The sequence below is a fragment of the Orussus abietinus genome, unplaced genomic scaffold (assembly GCF_000612105.2).
Source record: "Orussus abietinus isolate OABI.00-Male unplaced genomic scaffold, Oabi_2.0 scaffold6, whole genome shotgun sequence".
NCBI classification, from domain to species: domain Eukaryota; kingdom Metazoa; phylum Arthropoda; class Insecta; order Hymenoptera; family Orussidae; genus Orussus; species Orussus abietinus.
Genome location: NW_019396002.1, coordinates 2,331,318 through 2,352,461, shown reverse-complemented (window position 1 = coordinate 2,352,461; position 21,144 = coordinate 2,331,318). Strand labels below are relative to the sequence as shown.

Below are 21,144 nucleotides of genomic sequence, written 5' to 3'. Positions count from 1 at the left end.
GTTCCCTCGATTAACATCGGTTTGTGAAATTAGCGACTGGGTAAAGTTTAAGAGTAAACGCGGCATTATGTGTGTTTGACCTGAAAATGTAAGGTGCGATTAATATCCGCCTGTTATAGCATAATTTACTACCATGTGCGCTTTAGCTGATACAAAGTTGGAATATTCCTCGACCGACCAGCCTTGGAAGCTGCTTTCGAAGGAGTCATCGGCAAGGCCTCATTCTGCGGATTTTCTGAGCAAAGAGTAATCGCGTCTTTGTGGACTCGGATTAAAGAAGAATTGCAGGTTTCTAGACTATTCTGGAACGATTTTTCTGCGGACATAGGCGTTTCCACAAAGGAATCCCAAAAGATTTTCAATTCCTCCGATGACGTATAGTTAGCCAATAAATTGCGAGTAGACATTTATCAGCTAACTTTTTGTCCTCTTCAGCATGATTTAATGCATTATTCTATGCAAATTAATGTTGCATTTGAATTAAAACAGTGTAATTATTGTTTTTTCTAGAACAAAAGTCTCGCTTGCAAGATGGTGCACCGGTGTCGCCACCCCTCGGAGGCGTCGTACACTACGCGGACTTGCGGAACCGCAAACTTCCCCAAAATTGTTAAAAATAAATTATAGCCCCGCAGATATTTATTGTTGCAGTTGAATAAACACGGCATTTTTAGCGACATTTAGAGACATCTGTGTAAATATCTGCCGAGTGTATTCTTGAATATTTTGAGAAGATAGAAGAGATGGATAACATGTATAAAATATAGTATTTCTCGGATAGTGCAGCCTCCACTTAGTCGACATTGAGAAATCCCCCATTTGTTTTGCATGCACATCCAAACTAACCAATCGCACTCATAATTATCATAGCGTATTACGTCTTCTCCATCTCGTATATTTTGTAAAAAAATGGTAAATACCGATTTCTATCTTTGCAATTACGTATCCTCGGTATGCCGTTATGCAGAACATTCTGGTTTGCGCGTAATTTCCTTGACCTTTCTGAAGAGGCTTATTTCTAAAGTTAAATCTTTAAATGGAAAATCACATACTTAAGCTAATAATAACCAATTAAGGCAGAAGTGAGTCAATAACTCCGTCGAGACACTTCGATGTTCGCAGGATGTTGACATGCACTTTTTACAATGACACCTCCATTTCGACACAGTAACTCGGTTTACGAAGTGAGTAATTAAAGATAGAGGACTGGTATTCCTTATCCAGGATTATTGGTTCAATGAAACTCCATGCGAGCGTGCAAATGGAATTATATAATAAGACAAAGCATATATGCTTAAAGTACATACGTCCTTGCAGATAAAAAACAGCTCGAACAACTTTACGGACGCGAAGAAAGAGGAAAATAAGTGCCCCAACGAAAGAAATTTCCATTTACCTCGCGAATTGGCAAATAATGAAAGCCTTGGAAGAGGTAAAGGAAAAAGTTAATTTCTTTGTTCTATTCTTGAGAAAACTGCGATTTATAAGTGATCTTATAATCCATAGTGACATCACCGTGAAGAATCTTCATTTAATCCAGGTCTGCTGATTTCCAACCAGAAGACAAAAGGTTGCTCTAATCTGTAGAAAGAAATCACTTCCGAAGAAACTGATTTTTTAAAGGAAACATTAATCCTTAACGATAAATCATGGATTAATGCCCGAGTAAACCTTGGAAGAAGCGGGAAGAGGAAGGTTACTCTTTTTATTTCCGAAACTGGAATCTGTAGGTCACTGGATGTTGCTTATCACGCTGATATCTCGAAATGATATGAAGCCAAAAAAAACGGAATTATCAAATGATGACATCTGAGCTAGAAGTTGCATAGTGAAGATCAGGTTGATTAAATAGGTTTTCTCGTGGACGCGAAAATTCCACAATTTCGCCATTCTCACAATTTGCATTCGTTGTTCTGTAACATTTCCTGCTAAATGAATCAGAGGATGGTGTCTAATTACGGCAGATGCAAATTCCCTGGACTTAGTTTGCGCATTCCTATAGTAATTCATTGTGATTCATATATCCCTGTTAATCGGCTTAAATGTAACGTCAGAAAGAACGGCAGAACTGTTATTCGAAAGACCGCGTGCCGCCACGATGATACCAGAACTGGAATTAAAATGATGACAAGTTGCGCCTCATATTATCAAATTATCATTTTCCCTGATCCCTTGTTGCACAATGACAAATCAAACAAGTCTATTCAGGTCAAAACTTGAGAATTTCATTTCTGACCCGAATAAAAATTTGTTCCCCTAATTTAAACCTGCGTAACTTACGTAAGTTTATTTAATCCTATTTCACTCTTCATATCCTACTTTCGAGGTCCTAAGTTCAAATTAATGGAAATTAATTCTTACTTTAGGCCTAAAAGTAGAAGTCTAAAATAAGACCTCAACTATAATATAAATGTTACCTTTCTTTGTATTAGCTCAAAACCTATTTAGAAGGCTTAGAGAGACTATAGAATTAAAAGTTTCGACTCAAGCGGACCCATGGTAAAAATTATGCTCCAAAGTGAACACAAAGTCTGTTAATGAACGTCTCTGTCTCCCTCTTTCAATCTCGCGATACCAAACTAAATTATACGGCCAATTATGAAATATTATGCACCGTTAAAGCAGAGATCTGAATTACTTTAAGTGTCGGTTTGCATGTCTACAACGACCGCAGCTTTGATTTTTCTTTCTCTTCCCATAATGCGATCCCCCGCAATGGACGCCATTAAACCGACATGACTGTTCTCAAGGTGCTATATTTTAAAATCACCAAGAGCTAAATCTATTACACTTGTCAGGAATTATTTCATCGCGTCGTCTTTGTTATTCCAGATGCAGAGAATGGAATCATCGCCCGTTTCCAGAAAATCGGCCATTCTTTTCGCATTCCTCAAATTCTCATAATTCATGAATTACCGACAATCGACGCAGACCAATCACCGATAGCTCAGAGAGCACAAAGGGAACGATATAAAAAAAAATCGTAGCAAATTACGTCACATGAAATGAAGATGATCTTAGGTGTGCATACATTCGCGATAATGCGCAGGTACTATTATTACGTGGGATGATAGGTACGTAGGATGATATATGCACTATACATTTCCTATACAGTCGGCTTCACTCTTGGCACTCATTTAGCACATGTCTTTAAATTCCAAACCAACACACGTTTGTACCTACCTCCTCTATGTACGACTTTATGTATCTATCAACTCTATATACTCCTGATAACAGCTCGCTAACATGTACTTATTTCTCATCACCTGCAAAATGGGGACCCAGTCCTGAACTCGTTTTCGCGATGAAATATCGTGTCTGTAGACACCTCCAACTAATCGTGAAATAGTATATACAAAATTAAATAAGAAAAGATATCTATTAACGATCTAATTATTACCCCAGAGAGAGATGTTGCTCACGTACCCGACATGTCCAGAAAGAGAAGTCACGTTACAGGTATGTTGTGACTTCAGAAAAATTATTATTTAACGTCATTCTGCACGATATTTCTGTTAAGGTGATAGTAAAGTAACGTCGAAGAGGTTTTGTTTATAAAACTTTTCTCCCAACTCGGTTTACCGAATAGTTTTAAACTTTACAACGTGAATAGGGAGACTACAAGATTCTACATACTACAAGAGTTTCAAGACCTATCTTAGGGTCTCCATATTCACGTTTTAAAGTATGAAACGATTTGAGACACCCAGTTTGTAGAAAAGTTTTATGAACGTTTGAACTTTCGGATGCCACTTTCACATCCCCTTAAGAAAATTTTCAGACGATTTTCTTGACTTTCCCGTAAGCAGGAATTCGGTAGGACTGGAAAATTGGGCTCCTGTGATCTTAAATATTTATTCGACACTTTATAAATATTTATTTTTAAGAAGTTTCAAGATACATTGTACATTTATGGAAAGGACATTGTTTTAGATTTTGTATGCATCAGTGGCATTGTCATGTGTACTGAACACCGGGATGAACATGGGATATTCCGCCGTAGCGTTGCCTTTGTTGGTGGACGGCTCTTCGGATATAATTTTAAACCAAAGCGACGCCACATTGTTTGGTGAGAAAATCTCTGCAAATAAGAAGTTACTAGGGAACTCCCTTTTCAGTCCTAACTCCACTTTGGGATTTCTTTTCTTCAGCTTCTCTGACGGTTGTGTCGCAGTCTGCTGGCAGTTTGATCAGCATTGGAACCATGAAATTCGGAAGACGCGTCGCCATTGTTTTCGCAAGTTTCGTTGCCTGTGTCGGTTGGGTCATTGTTGCGAGCAGCCATAACGCGCCTCAGCTTCTTTGCGGCAGACTAATCACCGGTAAAACGCATGCGAAACGTAAAAATGAAATTTTACACGAAGAGGTAGACCGGGGAAACCCAACAGGCTTGAGGAGAAAATTTGAAAAATGTCCGTTAACGTCACTTTGACAGGACTGTCTATGGGAATGGCTTCGGCACCAAGTAGTGTGTACGTTGCGGAGATTTCTACACCTCGCCTAACGGCAGCACTGACGTCAGCATCGAGCCTCTTCAATGCCCTCGGCATCATGCTAATTTACCTCCTGGGCCTCGTTATCGAAGTATTCACATTTCAAACCGACAGAAACCCCGCCATACCTAACTGGAATGACCTTCGGCGAATGATTTTCCAACTCTAGAACAACTGGCGACTGGTCGCCATCGTTTCAACAATAGTGCCGTTAATGTCCGCCAGCGCTGCCGTCTACTTCCTTCCGGAGAGTCCAAGGTTCTTATTGGAGAGGAAACAAGAAGAGGAGGCCAAGAAATCCTTGTTACGTTTGCGGGGACTCAAACTCGAGACCCCGAAATTTCTACAAGAATTTCAAGAACTGACTCGCTACAGCAACTCTCGGTACTACAAAGGTTCCTAAGGATGTAACTATACATATACTTTACGGTGTATTTGCCGCGAGACTAACAATAAGTTCTTTTTGCGTCCTCTATAAATTATGCTGTTTCTGCGGTGAAATGAGTATTAGATATTTAAATTCCTTTTTTGTAATACCAGAAAATATTCAACTTTTAATGGAGGAACGATTTTAGGTCCAATGTGGAAATGATTGTGTCAAACACTGATCAGCAATCGGACTCGACTATGATAATAGCGGAGGAGGGCAACGGGTCATCCTCTTTCAGACGGTTTTGGGATAGACTCAGGATATTAGCCAGAGCCTTGAAGATTCCGGAAGTCTGGAAACCCTTTTTGATCCTAAATGCATTCTTCATTTTCCAACAGTTTTGCGGAATTTATGTTATCATCGCTTATGCTGTTGACTTTATTACTGAGATGGGAATTGTTCAGGACCCTTTTGTGGTGACTGTTGTCATTGGATTGGTCCAGCTAATTGGCAGCATCGTGTTGGTTGTCTGCGGGACCAGGTGCTGTATGGAAAACAAAGAAGTCTTCAGGTTGTTAAATAATTTCTGACGAATTAATTAAATCGTTCAATTTATCTGCAGAGTTGGTAGAAGACCAGCAGCTCTGATCTCCGGTGTAGGGATGTCGGTTTCCCTAGCAGTTTTGGGAGTACATCAGCAGTTCTTCAAAAATTCCTACACTTCCGGCGTGCCACTTGCTTGCATCCTCTTCTTCGTGGTAAGAAATCTCTGGAAAAAATTATCGATATTAGGAAGCAGTGCTTTAAAAATTGCATTTAATTTCAGGCCACAGGATCATTCGGGTTCACATCTTTGCCCTGGGCCATGATCGGCGAACTGTATCCAACCAGATTCGTGAACATCTTGGGACCAACTACAACGTGTTTGGTCGGTTTCTATAATTTTGCCACTGTTCAACTATACCCTACACTCATACGATTCGATCCCATTGCAACAATATACATCTACGATGCGATTTCGGTGGCCGCGACGCTTTTCATAGCATTGGCATTGCCGGAGACCTTGAAGAAAACAAAAACAGAAATTGAACAAGGCTTTAATGGGAGTACGTGAAAATGAGGAGTATTATACACCGAGTAGAATTAAGATTGTACATAGAATTCTTTCATCTATATTTATTTAAAGCCTTTATTATTAAGTGCAACGTTAACACTTCAAGATAATTAATTTAAGTACCAGCTTTTACTTTTATATAAAATGGCTTAGAATTCATGAAACACTAGTTTTTAATATTAATTAAAATATCCAGTTTACTGCACTAAGTAATGGATGCACGTAGTTTATTAAGTGAATTGACACTTATTAAAGTGTCTGCTAGAAATGAGTTACCCCTATATATGGCGATCTCTGGCCGCGATCCAGCTTCCGCATTAGGCGAGGTCAGGCCCAATCTGGGAGCCGGGTCCGGCCAGCGGTCGCGGGCCGGACCGACGGACCGGCAGTTGATCCGCATAAGCCGCCGTGATGAGACGCCGCGATCAGTTTAGAGAATGGCGAGGGTCGTATTGCGTGCTACGTTCCGAATTCAAACTAACGTGGCGTAAAATATTTCTCAAGGACCGACGGCATTCCCGTTCCTAACGAGGTTCAGGGGAGGCTCCGTAAATGGCGAGGGGGTGCACCCATCCGGGTTCCGATTGCACGTTTTAATTTAATTTTTTTAAATTCAACCGGCGATGGCAATCGATGATGCGTTTGAGGGCGAGTACTAAACTCGAGGGTCGGGGGCATCCCGGGATGCACTCCCTAGGATTAGGTTCTTTGCCCTCGGGTGGAGTGTAAAAGAACCGTGGAGTGAGTGTGTTGGAATGAATGCGGTTGATTTTTTAGATATAGCTAGGGAGGATAGTTGTCTGGAGTGAACGTTTAGATGTAAACAGGCAGAGTCAGGGTAGGATCTCTTCTCGGAGGTTTGGGGGGAGATCCTAAACCTGGGACTTTTTTATCGTTCACCCTTCCGGAAGGGTGGAGAATGTTCGTCTTGTAACATGTCCGTAATTGTGACAATTTTCTTTCAGATATGAAAATAATTAGACCGCGCTTGGGAATCCGGATAAATGTGCAATACGCACGGACTGCTGCGCATCCTCGGATCGTAGGTTGTCGTTTTGCTAGCTTTTGGATCTGCTCGTGGAGTGATTCTTTTTAATACGAAAAATCAGGGGATTGCCGAGCGTTCGAGACATAGAGGGCTCTGCCCGAAGAAACTGCAAGAGTCAAAGAGACTATATGCTGAAGCGGCCCCTTAAGAAGAGGACAACTACGATGGTCTTCCGTTCTTTCGAACGGACAGCCATCCATTTTTTCGCCACGTTTTCCCATCTATTTTTTTCTATGTCACTTTGTCAGGGTTGATGGAAAAGAGACGACTAACGATCATTTCGATTATAGTTTGTCGATTCTACATTTAAATGGATTTTTTTTACTTAGTGATATGAAAAATACTAGCTCAGTCAATTTAACGAGATCAATCTACCATTAATATTCTTGATGTTTAGTAAATTATTCGCTGTCTAATCTCAGACTTCCTGAATTTTTTTTAATATTCTTTTTTGCCTGTTCTTTTATGCCCCTTTCCAGGTTTAGGTGGATCACAACAGGTTTCATTTTTTTTTCAGGTCATCATGGGTAGTTCATCGCCGCAGGTCTTGCTGGACTTGTTGGTAAGAGATGTTAAAAGATGTTAAACGATGTTTGTTATCGAACAAATGAGTTGGGAGCAGAAATGAGGAGGATCCCTGAATTGGGCCGCCATTGGGGGATATTAGGTGGCAAGTGCATTAGCTGTCCGCGTCCTCCACCGGGGGGCAGCACAGTACCGATCGGTGACCCTGTTCGTGAGCAATCTCCCAACTCATCTCTGCTAGTTCCACTCTTTGTTATTGTCAGTTAGTGCCGAACTTGTCGGATTGACAAACGGGAACAACCGGAGGGAGCGTCGAAATATGGCGGAAAGTACGGAAGTGAGTTATTTCGATTTGAGAGTGGTCCACGATCATTTCGAACGTGCTCTCATTGAGGACGATGACATTGATATTAAGGCCTACTTGGACGCGTATAACGAATTAAACAAGTAAGTCTATTTCGGATTTTTAACCTCACTTTTATGAGCGAAACCTGCACTATCGTCAGTCGCGATATCAGTACGGATGGTCAGCTCTTCCTGATTTCTTTTTCACCATTTACTTCATTACAGTATTTCAGGACATTTCATTTATTTCTGTAATAATTAATATTTAGATAAAGGCGATCATGAAAGAAGAGCTTCCAGTTTTCATTTTCTGTTTGTTGTAAAGCTTGTATTTATCAGTTTTGAAATGCAGTTTCTGAGTCAGCACGCCACTTCCTTTGATTATGGGGAAGAATATTGATAAGCCACTACACATAATATATTTTGGAAATATAAAGTATGTTTTAATGAATGTACGATGGAAACATTTCTCTGTCAGAGATAACGGTGAAGGCATATCCAATACTTATGTAATTTATCTTATCGCTTCCTTTATATTCAGCAGCTGGTATATTCAGACCTCGTTCCACCTATATTAACAAGAATTTCGCAATGTGTGGCCTAACCTCTGAAATTTAATTCTTCCTTAGCAACATAATTACTTGATAATATTTTGCTATTGTGGAATTAAAGAAACTTGCATTTTAATCACTTGGTAACATCGAATGATTTTTTATTAATTTGATTTCGAAGTATAAAGTTGAATGCACTCTTCTAAGAACTTGGTTGAGTCCATAATTCATTGTCCTCCCATGACCATTGCGGATACTCTTTACACAGGAATTCGCAGTGTGAATTCTGCGCAGATTTTTCCAGCTCATGGGAAGCGTATTCAGCTTTGTCTCCTCCGATTTGAAGCAGAAAATTGATATATTATCGGAAAAGGTGAAAACGGATGGAGATAATTACACAACGATCAAGTCGATGATTAGTTATGAAAAACAACGCAAGATCTTGAAGTCCGACTCGAGTAATGGGGCTCGCACGCTGCTACGGCTACATCGTGGGCTAGGTATAATTTTTTACTGTACAGTTGAATGAAGAACACCTTTTTTTATCTCTTGTTTATTGACTGGGAATTATGCTAAGATTTTATTAGAGAATTCATGCAACGCTTGGGTGACTTAACCGATGCGGAGAAGACATCCAGCTGTTGTCAAGAAGCTTATGGCAAAACATTAGCAAAGCATCATCCTTGGGTTGTGCGAACCGCAGCTGTTGTAGCAATGTACACATTGCCTACACGAGAAGCTTTACTAAAAAAGGTGAGATACAATTTAATATTTTTAAGGACTGTTTCTGTGGCATTGCACAATTGAACATTTTTAGTCGGTTGCTGTTTCTTATGTTTTCAGGTCTGCGGAGAACATGTTCAGCGCAATGTTGATATTTTACCGAAAATGTTAGAGGTAACTGCCGTTGTGTTCACTCGAACTCATAGTCTCTACGAGGTTCATCAACTCCATGCCTTGACGTAGTGGAAAAGACTAATAATGAACAGAATAAGCAACGCTTTTAATTTACGTTGCTTGTTGTTCATTTGGTCCTTTTACGGTACTACCCTTTGCAGTTTACGATATTTTCGCGCGCAGAAGTTTCACGTTTTCACGCTGTCTGTTTCTACGATTGTGGGGAAAAATCGTAATCTGAAAAGTGCCCAAAATAGAAGTGTATATTTGTAAAGTGGGAACAAGGAAACGTCCATGCAGGATTAAAAAATTGAGTCACCGTTCTGATTCATCAGTGATTTAAGATGACAAGTATTTGTATACATGCTCAGTTTTTGCACCCATTCTCGTATAAAGTCTGTGATGCACAGTAAACGTATTACATTTAGATTAAGTTAGCAAAACTTCAAAATATTTACATTTTGTTACAATGTTTCTATTTACACTATACATATAATATATCAATGCATTTATGATCTTGACTTTCATTCTTAACAAATCGTGCGTTTCAAAACATTGCGCCACTTTCTGATATGAATCAGGAATATTTTACTAAACTGTCATCTTAGAAAATGCCTTAAAACAAGATAATTTCATTTTAACATAACAGAAGATGAACACAGTGAATAACATTGGCCTTGACGAAATATTAATTACTATGAAACATAGTCGTATCGTTAGTAGAGTTCCTTGCTACCATTGTGTCCGTGAAAAAATCCTCATTCATCAGCATTCCTAGGAAAATAAATATCGCATTTCCGTTGAAAGATGTCAAATAAATGTGCAGACTGCCTTACCTGCGATGCTGGCGGTAAGAAAGCAAACTGCACTGCCAGCAAAGAAAGCCCTGACGATAACTCGCGTAATTTGTTCCTTTTTCTCTGGAGCTAAAGTTACTAGAAGTGCGATCATAATTCCCAGCGATCCTGGATTCGAAAACCCGCAAATGGCATAAGTTGCAATAGCTTCAGTTCTAGGGGATAATTTTCCTGCTTCCTTGAACTCCCCTAATTTCTGGTACGCCACGAACTCATTAACAACTGTTTTCAGACCAATCAAAGTGGCAACGTCTTCGCATTGATCCCACTGCACTCCCATAATCCAACTTAGGGGCATGAAAACTTTCGACAGGATGAACTGCAAGAGCAAACGGGAATTAGACACTAAAAAAAGAAATTTTCATCTAATGAAATGTTACTGTCTCACCTCAAAAGTGAGACCATCGACTCCAACTAAAACTCCCAGCCAAGAGAGAATACTGTTCATAAAAGCGATGACGGAAACAAAAGCTATTATATTGGCTATTATTCCAAGAACTATGGGAATCCCTGCCAATGCTCCTTTCGTGGCTGCGTCCAGAACTCCAGAATCATCACTATACATTTTTTTTTTAATAAATTTGAATTACACGAATTAAGGGCAGAGCAAAAATTAAGACAAATTAGAAATGCATAATAGCGCCTACGATTTTTGTAGCGGAATGTTTTTGAAGGTGGTCAAGCTCTTTTCAGTCTCCGGATAAAACAGTTTCGAATAGCAGAGGGATGCAGGTGCTGACATTACCGATGCCGTGATAAGATGAGCCGGTTGTGCTCCGAAGCCGATGTAAGCGGCTAATACGGTACCTATATATATATACATTTTTTTTTAAACAACGTTACCAGTATTGCAGCAGTCGTAATTCAAAATACAGAGAAAAAGTACGTTTTCAAGAAACATACCTGAAACCGAGGCGAACCCGGAACACATTACAGCGTGGATTTCGGAAGACGTCAGGTTGGGTAAATATGGTTTGATCAAAAGCGGAGACTCTGTCTAATAGAATAACAATCGGAGAAATCAGGCAAGAAAAGTCGTATATGTTTTAAGGTACAGAGAGTGAAATTTGCAGATTTTTTTACCATTCCTAGGAAGATATTTCCGGCCGCAACAAGGGATTCACAGATAGTGGTTCCCAAAACTCCTTGGAGAATCCAACCAAGCTTCATGATCACCCACTGCATGGCTCCCAAATAATACAAAACCTGAATGATCAAGCTGAAGAAAAAGATTACCGGCAATACCTGGAACGACAATGGAAAGTAAGGCGGATGAAGGAAAGGAGAAAATCAGTCATTCTGACGAACTCACCGAAAATGCGAATACGGCTTTCTCGTGGACCAGGAAATTGGAGAACACGAAGGTGGCACCATTTGTTGCAAAATCTAGGAATGTTGCAATTTTCTCAGAGACGCACTGAAATATTGCACGACCTACGTTCCATCTGATCGTGAAGAGGCCAAAACAGAACTGCAAGATTAGGCCCCAAATTACGGGCCTCCAATTAATCTGAAGCAATAGAGAAATGTTAGCTTTTGCTGAGAAGAGGTTTGCACGCTAATTGCAGTTTGAGCACTCACGTGACCAGGGTGCTTCGAGAAAATCCAACCCAAAGTCAGGAGGACAATTAGTCCGGTAAAACTAATGAGCCTGTCTCTTGAGCCCACGGTGTCGAAAACGAGAAATATAACTATACCGAGCAGTATCAAAAATTGCGTTATGGTCTTCCACGTGCAAAAGATGAACCTTAAAGAAATTGTATATGCCCAATTTGAAAATTATCTGCTCTGACTTATTGACATTAGTGATTGATTTTATGTCGAGACTCACTTGGTTTCCCAGTTTCGTCTCAAGAATAGGAAAATTGGTCTGCAGCACCGAGTCACAGGTTTTCCTAAATACCTCTTGAAGACTTTATAGTAGAGTAACCCAAAATACGTGATTCCTAACACTATGAGAAGCATTCCGAATCCATCGCACCATTCAAAGGCGCAGTCTTTGGCTGAAAATGCAAGTAAATCCCAAATAATTCTGGTTACTTTCCCCAAAAATATGTAAAATACACAATTTAAGACGTACTATTTCTAGTCCAATGCAAGCTCGCAAGAATGAGATAAGCGAAGACGAGCGAGTTGAGGATCGCCCATCCAAGAATGGCGAAGAATCTCGGATTTCTCGAAAAGAGAACCTCCAAGCCGTCCTTAAACCTGGCTAAGCAGTTTGTACTCTCGGAAAGCTGCGAGGCCTTATGAAAAATGGAAAATCATTAGCGCTGCACTTCCTAAGGTAGTCGAGAACTTTTAACGCGCGTTTTTATCAGCTGGGCGTTTCGCTTTAAAAAAAAAAGGAAAAAAAGGTGGAAGTAATTTGGATCGAGCACAAAACAATGACTCTGGACAATTCCACTGTCCTTGAGGGTGCAATCGAACAATGAACTCACAAATCCGTGGGATTAATAATCGACTCGAGTATGTAGAGCGATATTGATTTTAATCCTTGTTTACGTGATTAATTCTCCCGAATCTCACCTTTTCGTGATTCAGCTCTTTCCTCGTCCCCTTTTCCATCATCTCCACGTCGGGGTCCTAAAGGAATAAAAAGAAGAATTAACGTCTTGCAGAAGTTCCTGGAAGAGTAGGACATGCAAATGTATACGATCTGGTCGTTACTTCGGCCGATAAAAATCCGACTGCATTTGCGTCACCGAACTAACGGAATTCTGTTTTATTTTGTCAATTCGAGTCACGGTAATAAGGAAAAGGATACCAACCTCGGCGAACCCGTAGTTGACGGCGCCCGACATCGTTTCCATAAATTTCCAATATGGCAGAAATTTTGGCACACTTCGACACGGGAAAATTGCTTTTCCGAGACGGCAATGTCGTAATTACGTTATGAACATTTCTCTGCCGAAACGTTCGACACTGTTATCGCCACGAAACGCATTTGAAGAAATTTTCTCCACCAATGTGTGACTGAAAATGTAATTTAAACTTTATGAAAATGTCCTTCCGCAACTTGCGCAAGCATCACGCTCGTTAAACGCTTTTGATTCAGAGATTCACGAGGAACTTTAATTGTTCATTATCAATGTTGCTCGTTTGGATCGCTATCTTTCTGAGGTATTAATGATAACGCTTATCCTGCGTAACTTTATCACGGTGTGTCTAAGCCGGCGAGTCGCATCCCCTTAATGTTAAACAATTAAAAATAATGAATTCTCAATGAACATGACATTCAACTTCCGTTATTTAACTTGTAAAACACTGAAGACGTGTATTAAATACCGAGTGACTAGATAAGATGTGATAATTAAGGTGAAATTTTCCAACTTCGAATCTTTACTGCAGAATTGTTGATCGCTAGATATACATAATTATTTCTTACACTTCCGTATATGTCAAATCAATTATTTGTGCTTATCATTGTCCGATACTCTGCGTAGATTCTGATTCTTGTTCGTGTAAATCACAGAAGTTAAGAATTTATTTAAGTAATAGTTTGCAACGTGACGCTTTATAATCGTCGAAAGAAGTATGAAGAACAGTGGTCGCGTATGAATTTAAATCCCGTGATAATAATTGATAATGCTCAAGAGAGAACCGCCGCAAGACTGAGTTTATGAAATGGCGTTCAATCGTCATATCTGTAAAATTGGATAATCCAAGATATGACGATAGAACGACACGCTTCGTCAAACAAAAGGAACAACCCTAGTAGCACAAAATATTTGTCCTATATTTTCTATATATTTAACGAATGTCGTGCGTTTTGTGAATATTTAGCAGACATTTTAAATAATTGCAAAACGTTTACTTTAGAATATTATCTCTATAATATTTATATAATATTAGCTCCATGTGTTTTCATAATATTTTTCTAACAGATATACAAAACATTTCGTTTCATTTTATTATGAGTATTTTTTAAATATTATCTGCCGAATACATTATAAACGTTTTAAAAACATTTAAAATCAAAATCACACGTTTTGCTCCCATAATGAAATAGCGGAACGGAAATATTACAAAAATTTCTTGTGTTTTTTGATACCAAATGAAATGTCCGATAATAATCGTGAAGTAAAAGGAATGAATTTTTATTATATGTTCATAAATTAAAAAATATAATCTCTATATATGTTTATAAATTATTGAAACTAAATATGTCACTGAGATTTTCAACAAATATTTCAGATATCTTCGAATGAAATCTAGAAGAAATCTTGAAAAATCTGTCGCTTGAGATATTTAGCAAAGATTACAAACAAATATTTAGAAATTATTCTGTGTTACTAGGGAAGACAATCTCAAAAGCGTGAAGAATTTTTACTTTGGCTTTTAACGGACGCTTTTGGTTGATATATCTTTTTTTTTTTTCCTAGTCATTTTCCAGAGCGAAGGTAGTTTCCACGTTCGGCGTAGTTCGAGGTCTTATCAATACTTAGACAAGAATTAAATAGGCTTTAAGGAACATTCGCAATGAACTGCACACTGTCGATAAGAGCAAAAAGTCGCGGTAAAAATTTAGAAGGTCATTAAGAACATTCGCCTTCGCTATAGAAATTAATTAACAATTATAGAACTATCCATTTCATTGAAGGTGCATTTTTTTGTAACAGATGTAAAGGAAACGGCGATAAACATCGGTGATAAGAATTTTTTTCGACCAGACTCGATTCGAAATTTTTGATAAAAGATCACTTCTAATGAGGTTATACCAGCCGGGTGTCAATAGATGATCGATGAGGGATCGATAGCGAAATAATCGTTTAGAATTGTATACATACGGTGCACGAGCGGTGCAACAATAAGTGCTCAATTTACACATTTACTTATGTTTCATCTATGTTTTAATATTCCACATTTATTGTCGCGATATTTTAGTATTTTGGATTCTGTTGAACTTTTATCTGCATCCGTAAATTTTCCTTTTCAATTTTATTATTTCATATTTAATTGTGATAAATTTAATCGAGACGTATAATGAAGAAAAACGTGCGACGTATGTCTCTATTCTTTTCTTTTCTGTTTGCACAACCAATCGTAATACATATGTACATCAATCGTTGGAAACTATCTCTTTCGCTTCTTCTTTTAGCCACCGGATTCACGGAAATGTTTCACTCAACATCTCTTGACGTTACGTTGTTCCGTGTTCGCCTGCTTGAGGGAGACTACTCCTGGTGAGTGAAAATACTTCGTCTCGAGAAAACATACCTTACTACCTCTTAACAAGTCAAGCACGATGACATACATAATTCCGCAAGTTGTACGAGGCTATTACCTTCAAACCAAGACTTGTGTAACCATTTCCGAGGTTGACACGAGGAAAAAATCGTCCCTCCGTTTTGCGCTCATCCTCGGCTTAACATTTTCTTACAGAATTACTGGAAATTCCTTCGCTTGCGCATGACCTTAATGTAATCTAAAATAACATTTAAACGTGAGACCAAAAGTACGGAGAATTCTGAGATGGTAAAAATCAAATACCTTGCAGAATTATCCAGAGTAAAAGTTTCGCATAATCGTGCGAATTCTTGGCTTTATAACATATCCCTAGAAATTCCTAGAAATTCCTCCTCTTCCGCGCGTCCATAACATAGCTTAAAAGAAAATTTCAATTTCTCGAAGTAAGACCAAAGCTGCGGAGAATTCTGAGATGGTAAAGATCAAATACCTTGCAGAATTGTCCAGAGTGAAAGTTTCGCATAATCGTGCGAATCCTTGGCTTTATAACATATCTTTAGAAATTCCTAGAAATTCCTCCTCTTGCGCGCGGCCATAAGATAACCTAAAAAAGATTTCAATTTCTCGAAGTGGGAGCAAAAGTCCGGAGTCTTCCGAGAACGTAAAACTGAAATCTTTTGCAGAATCGTACGGAGGAATCATAAAGTTCCGCCGAATTATGCGGAACTGCGTTCCGCGTTTCGTATGCGTGATGATTATGCGTCTAGGATTCTTACGGCCACGTGCCGCCGTCTAGACGTCACATCTCGCGTTGATATTCGAAAGACTTCGGCGAACCAAGGCATCATCGATGTCCAGTCGATTTTCGAAGAAGGCCCCGTAAGCCTGTTGGTCTCTTTTTCAAGCGTCCCATTAGGGGGATTTTTCGAACCGTCCTTTTGCGTCACCCTTCCAGAACCTCCCGGTATCTGACTCACTTACGTATTTAGTCTGTCCAGGAGTTAAGGTGAAGTGAAAGACGCCGAGGAACTTGATCGACATCAATCGACGTTGGTTTTTATACTGACAGCTGTGTCGAATTATATTGGGTATTGCACCAAATGGCATACTCCACCTGTCGTTTTCGTACAATAATTATAAAGAAATCGAAACAAAACTCCAGAAATCCTCTGGATTCATGCTTTCTGGGGCCCTAATTGACTACAGAGGGACCCCTTGCGCCATCTCTGATTTCCAGGTCAATTAAATTTTCACTGCGAGACCTCGTATTCCCATCGTTTTGGCATAGAAGCGCATACAACACTTTTTTTGCCTTTTTCCCGTTCAAATGCGAGTTTATCGATTGCCAGAGTGTTCCAAATTGTCGTAAAATTGTCCTGACCCTTTCGATTCTCGTATCAGAGCCTTCGATAATTGTATATTGATCGAAATATGAGAGCTCGACGCCATTTTGGTTCTGGTCTGGGCTGAGTTGGCAAATTTGTATAAAAAATCCAAATTTTGAATGTGTCAAAGTTTTTGAGTGATGTGTCAAAGTTTTGGGCAGTTTGGTCTAATACCCTTAAAAAAAAAGTGTTGTATTCGAATCGACTTATTTGAAGGGGGTTTCACTTCACCTTAACCCGTCAATAAACAAGTTTGTCTCTTGGACCGACCACGAAACCGAATTGACAAAAAGAAACAGATTTAAAGGAAGCGCAATTTCCTCGCCTGATGCGCCTAAAAATCGAAGACGCCGCAGCCGGAAGCGACTGCAAGAATTCGACGCCGCGCGGCGTCGGTTCAAGGTGGCGCATCAAGATGGCGGAAACGATGGTCTCGGATCGAGGACGAAGTGGAGGATCTCGCGTTTTGCGTCCCTCTTCTCGACTCGCTGATGATCGCCGCGGGCTAGCGGTTTACAATTACGACTGCGCCGAGCAACTCGGTACTTCCGCGCGTCGAATTCCGCTGCGGGAATCGCAATTTCCCGCGATCCTGCCGTGGTATATTGTCTCTCGTTTTGTCTCCGACCGCGGATCGCCGGGTCTTCGGCGGGGATCCGAATTCCGGAAGCGAAGTAGACTCGCCTCTCTTTCGCTTCTCATTTTCCGCAAAGATACGCCCGAAACGCTTAGAGGCTCGTCTTTTTGCCTTCTCATTTTCCGCTAAGATACGGCGGCCTCTCCGATAAGATCGTATCTCGAGCTCGATGGAGTCTGCGGCTCGTTTAGAAGCAGATGCGGTTAGTCTCGAATCATCCGCAATTATCCTGCAGAGTTGCATCACTTCTACCGCCCTCTAAATTAGGAATTCATAAGCTGGAAGAATTATCAGAAACTTCGGTTAGGATCGCTTTCGGTTTGAGGTTAGGTAGACCATGAACGAAGGTCGGCGCGGGTGGGTATTAAAGAACTTGGCAGAAGTGTCGGCGGATTTCTAGGGGGGTCTTCAAATTTGAAACTATGTAATCCCAGGTTTTTTACACTTTTCAAACTCCTGGCCGGTTTCCAAAACCTGTCCGCTTCGCGGAAGATGTATCAAATTACTATATAAACCGGAAAATCTCGAGGAGGGCTACTTATAACTTTGTTCGCGCCCTTCAATTGCGTATGCGATGAGTTATTCCGCAGCGTCCGATGCGCCATTTAGGGCTCGGGCCGAATCTGCGAGGCGGTACTACGTGAGTCATGGCGTCCTCGTTAGAGCGATAAAATAAGACGTAGACGCGGGACGGGCCCTTCCTAATCGTTTCAAAAGCTAACGTACGATCGCTCGACTTTTGCGCTGGGAATTTTCGCCAACTTGGCGGATTCCCGAGGCAGTTATTCGTATAAAAAAGAACCAGAAAGATCGATTTTACCGATCCGAAAGCGCGAAGGCCAACGTGTTTCGGGAGGACGGGGTCGGAGACTTTGAATAAAATCCCCGACGACCAACAGACGACTCTGCTTGCGTGTTTATAAATATATCAAACTGCAAAATCTTAGGCAGACTAAACACCTCGTTGAATCTCGCGGACGCGTGCAGACGCCGAGGTTGTCCAAGATGGCGCGCTTAGGTATGTCGCCTCGAAAGAAAGGAAAAATAATGTCCAAATTGGTCCCCTACATTGTGCCCTGTCTGGTAATCGGATTCGTTCATCGAAATCTACGACTGTACGTATGCACATCAGGATTTCTCCGGGTCGTCGACGTGGGTGATCGAAGTTGCGCAATCGATTCCAGATTCCAGATTCGTCGATCGGTTCCTCGAATTGGTCTCGATCTCTCGAAGGCCAATCCGACTTCGACCACCCCCGCGATTCCCGGGTCCCGGGTTTCCTCTATCTTCCCCGATTATCAGCCTGTACAATGTAAATTCCCCGAGACTACGCCGAAGCTTCGATTATTCGAAGCGTCGGCGGTTTATATTCTTTACAATTCTAATGTCCTCTGTCTCCACCTCCGCCACCTTCGAATTTTTGAATAATTCGAAGACCTCCCCCGCTCCGGTCATCCTGAACCGTCTTATCGCAGGTTTACGGAATTTACATGTCCACTTTTGAGACCGAACGATCCCACTACACCTGCGAGTCGCAGGAAATAAACCGCGAAATTGACCTTCGCCGTTTCGCGTATCCGCGGAATCAAAATGGCGATCGAGCGACTCTAGGGACGCTGCCATCTTGGATAATACTCCCCGAAATCCTTAATTCGCAAATCCTGTCCACGATCCCACTACACCTGCGAATCGCAGGAAATAACCCGAGAGATTCACCTTCGCCGTTTCGCGTATCCGCGGAACCAAGATGGCGGCCGAGCGGCTCTAGGGACGACGCCATCTTGGATACTACTCCCTGAAACCCTGAATTTGCAGATCCTGCCCACGATGTCCCTTTGATTCGGGTGGCCTGATAATAATTAAGGTGGCGTCTCAAATACCAGACGCAACCAGTTAGGTCCCGATTACTTTCGGGCCGCTTCTAATTCCCCGTACGAGACCCCACTTGTGTACAGCGCGTTAACAAATATTATGACTGTTACCAGCGCAAACAACAATTTGATCCGACGGAGGCCGCATTATTATTTTCGTTCGTCTAGACGCCAGATTGTCTGTTCGTCCATCCGTCCGTCCGATCACGGGCGCACGCGTGACGTTAGCAACGTTGCACCGGCGCGTTCGACATTTAGATCAAATTGCATACTTCGTTTCCATTCGTGCGCGCGCGCTATGCAGCCTTGCAGTCTAAGCGATGCACCAGACTCGCACAATTCGATCCAAAATAATCCTCCCGGCAGGAATTCTCGACGTGCTGCCGCGCACGGATTCCATTGCCTTGACTGGGACGATATCAACTGCGAAGGAAAAAAGGAAAAAAGAAAAAATACAACATTGCATCTACACTTTAGAATCAAATTTATACACTAATAATCCATAATTCATGCATTAAAATTTAACATCCAGCCAGGGAAATTAAGAAATCCGAAACAAGCCGGATAGAGGTTAAGTTTGACGAGATACGTTCTTTTATTCGTCATTATTGAAACGCCTTTTTTTTTTTGAGGTTAAGTCGCTCATCGTACATAACCTTGCACTCTAAACGATACCGGAGACTCGCCCAATTCGATCCAAAATAATCCACTCGTCGAGCATTCCCGACAAAGCTGCTGCTCGGATTTCTCGACATGACGTCTATCGCGACAGCGAAGTATGTCGGAAATTCGTGGAAATATGCCACTTCGACGAAACCTACATTTCATTCTATTTTTTTTTCCTTTTTTGTTGCAGTCCACAGCGAAACGACCTACGCCAGCGATACGAGTTCTACGACGTAACGTTTTTCTCGGTTGCAAGCTGATAGCCACGTATTCCTGCACATTCCTAGATGCATTTGGTGCGAAACTCTTCCGTACCTCGCGATCGCGCGGCGCCCCGCCTGGCGGCGGGTTTTCGAATTAAGAAATCGAGGAGACAATGTTGCACGCCGAGGGAAACGCGACTAAATCTGGAGTACGCAAATATCCCGATCTTCCGCTATGGCGGACTCGACGGGAGCATAATGCGTCGTATTTGCGAGTGAGAAACCCGCGAGTGACGCAAAAGCGATGGGTTCGAAGAAAATGGCATCGGTTTAACCTAATTCTCGGATTTGGTGGCGTCACTGCGCCGGTGACCGGACTACCGGCGAAAATGGCCGCCAGGAGAGTCACGTAATTAAATAAAAAACAGTAACCGAAACACTGGCTCGGTGACTCAGGACGACGTAATCTGCGAGCATCGATTGCCGAAATCCTCTAAGAATGCCAGCTAAACGGGTCGGAATCCGCCCGAGATGAGAAACTCTAAACCGAGGAAGGGCGCCGCCATTTTGGATCTTCCTACCTAGGACCTCCCGACGCCAACCCTTAAACGTGGACTTTTTATTTTCATCACACCCCTGAAACTGGTATCAGGTAATTCATTACCGGCATGTCATCCATATTCTAAGGTTGAAGAACAATAATTCTATCGCCTGGATATTCTACGCGTAGGGCCGAAATCTACATAATTAAGTGCTGCCCAGGACGAGCGACGCGCTGGTACCTCAGCCGCCATTTTGGTACCCACGAGCTGCGCGGCAAAAAGCGTCGTCTCGTTGTACTCGGAAATCCGAGGTGTCTCGAAACAAATAAATACGACTGAGACGGCGGATCAGGTACTGCGATATCGGCGCAGACACTCGGAGTCCTCCTTAAGGACATCGGGAATCGCGTCCACGGGTGTCGGGCACCCTCCCCGTGTGCCGCGTCCGAT

The 21,144-nt window shown here is 41.4% G+C and overlaps 3 protein-coding genes across 9 annotated transcripts; 2 read left to right on the top strand and 1 right to left on the bottom strand.

The window, feature by feature from the left end:
- Window positions 1-3,293: 3,293 nt before the first annotated feature.
- On the top strand, window positions 3,294-6,136 carry LOC105704455 (facilitated trehalose transporter Tret1). 3 transcript variants are annotated; one of them, XM_012433674.2, is made up of 8 exons: window positions 3,294-3,459; window positions 3,934-4,069; window positions 4,152-4,322; window positions 4,436-4,584; window positions 4,663-4,877; window positions 5,069-5,404; window positions 5,486-5,621; window positions 5,690-6,136. In XM_012433674.2, exons 1-8 carry the CDS (start codon window positions 3,412-3,414, stop codon window positions 5,975-5,977), a joined length of 1,479 nt encoding a protein of 492 aa, XP_012289097.1. In that variant the 5' UTR covers window positions 3,294-3,411; the 3' UTR covers window positions 5,978-6,136. The 3 variants fall into 3 exon arrangements, with proteins under 3 accessions (XP_012289097.1, XP_012289096.1, XP_012289098.1); XM_012433673.2 differs by having other exon boundaries at window positions 4,152-4,340; XM_012433675.2 differs by having other exon boundaries at window positions 3,921-4,069; window positions 4,152-4,340.
- Window positions 6,137-7,826: 1,690 nt separating this feature from the next.
- Window positions 7,827-21,015, top strand: LOC105694264 (ceramide-1-phosphate transfer protein). 3 transcript variants are annotated; one of them, XM_012414758.1, is made up of 7 exons: window positions 7,827-7,997; window positions 8,741-8,946; window positions 9,024-9,199; window positions 9,290-9,343; window positions 15,302-15,386; window positions 20,140-20,804; window positions 20,883-21,015. In XM_012414758.1, the coding sequence occupies exons 1-6, from the start codon at window positions 7,870-7,872 to the stop codon at window positions 20,184-20,186; spliced, it is 696 nt and encodes a 231-aa protein (XP_012270181.1). In that variant the 5' UTR covers window positions 7,827-7,869; the 3' UTR covers window positions 20,187-20,804; window positions 20,883-21,015. The 3 variants fall into 3 exon arrangements, with proteins under 3 accessions (XP_012270181.1, XP_012270183.1, XP_012270184.1); XM_012414761.1 differs by having other exon boundaries at window positions 7,920-7,997; window positions 8,725-8,946; XM_012414760.2 differs by lacking the exons at window positions 15,302-15,386; window positions 20,140-20,804; window positions 20,883-21,015 and having other exon boundaries at window positions 9,290-9,855.
- On the bottom strand, window positions 9,665-15,383 carry LOC105694263 (solute carrier family 28 member 3). Of its 3 annotated transcripts, none has more exons than XM_012414757.1 (13): window positions 15,262-15,383; window positions 12,972-13,176; window positions 12,730-12,786; window positions 12,281-12,446; window positions 12,032-12,203; window positions 11,782-11,947; window positions 11,513-11,710; window positions 11,284-11,445; window positions 11,104-11,197; window positions 10,848-11,007; window positions 10,589-10,757; window positions 10,180-10,519; window positions 9,665-10,117 (listed from the first exon to the last, which is right to left on the bottom strand). In XM_012414757.1, the coding sequence occupies exons 2-13, from the start codon at window positions 13,011-13,013 to the stop codon at window positions 10,032-10,034; spliced, it is 1,812 nt and encodes a 603-aa protein (XP_012270180.1). In that variant the 5' UTR covers window positions 13,014-13,176; window positions 15,262-15,383; the 3' UTR covers window positions 9,665-10,031. The 3 variants fall into 3 exon arrangements, with proteins under 3 accessions (XP_012270180.1, XP_012270178.1, XP_012270179.1); XM_012414755.1 differs by having other exon boundaries at window positions 14,991-15,381; XM_012414756.2 differs by lacking the exon at window positions 15,262-15,383 and adding an exon at window positions 13,589-13,915.
- Window positions 21,016-21,144: the final 129 nt, after the last annotated feature.

Coding starts and splice junctions, on each gene's coding strand:
- LOC105694263 (XM_012414757.1), bottom strand. CDS start 13,013: ATGGAAACGATGTCGGGCGCCGTCAACTACGGGTTCGCCGAG. Junction 12,204..12,280: donor CTTGCATTGGACTAGAAATA/GTACGTCTTAAA, acceptor TTGCATTTTCAG/CCAAAGACTGCGCCTTTGAA. Junction 11,008..11,103: donor CGGGTTCGCCTCGGTTTCAG/GTATGTTTCTTG, acceptor ATATATATATAG/GTACCGTATTAGCCGCTTAC.
- LOC105704455 (XM_012433673.2), top strand. CDS start 3,412: ATGTTGCTCACGTACCCGACATGTCCAGAAAGAGAAGTCACGTTACAG. Junction 4,070..4,151: donor AAGCGACGCCACATTGTTTG/GTGAGAAAATCT, acceptor TCTTTTCTTCAG/CTTCTCTGACGGTTGTGTCG. Junction 4,878..5,068: donor ACTCGCTACAGCAACTCTCG/GTACTACAAAGG, acceptor GAACGATTTTAG/GTCCAATGTGGAAATGATTG.
- LOC105694264 (XM_012414758.1), top strand. CDS start 7,870: ATGGCGGAAAGTACGGAAGTGAGTTATTTCGATTTGAGAGTGGTCCAC. Junction 9,344..15,301: donor TTTTACCGAAAATGTTAGAG/GTAACTGCCGTT, acceptor TTCTTCTTTTAG/CCACCGGATTCACGGAAATG. Junction 15,387..20,139: donor CTTGAGGGAGACTACTCCTG/GTGAGTGAAAAT, acceptor TTTTTGTTGCAG/TCCACAGCGAAACGACCTAC.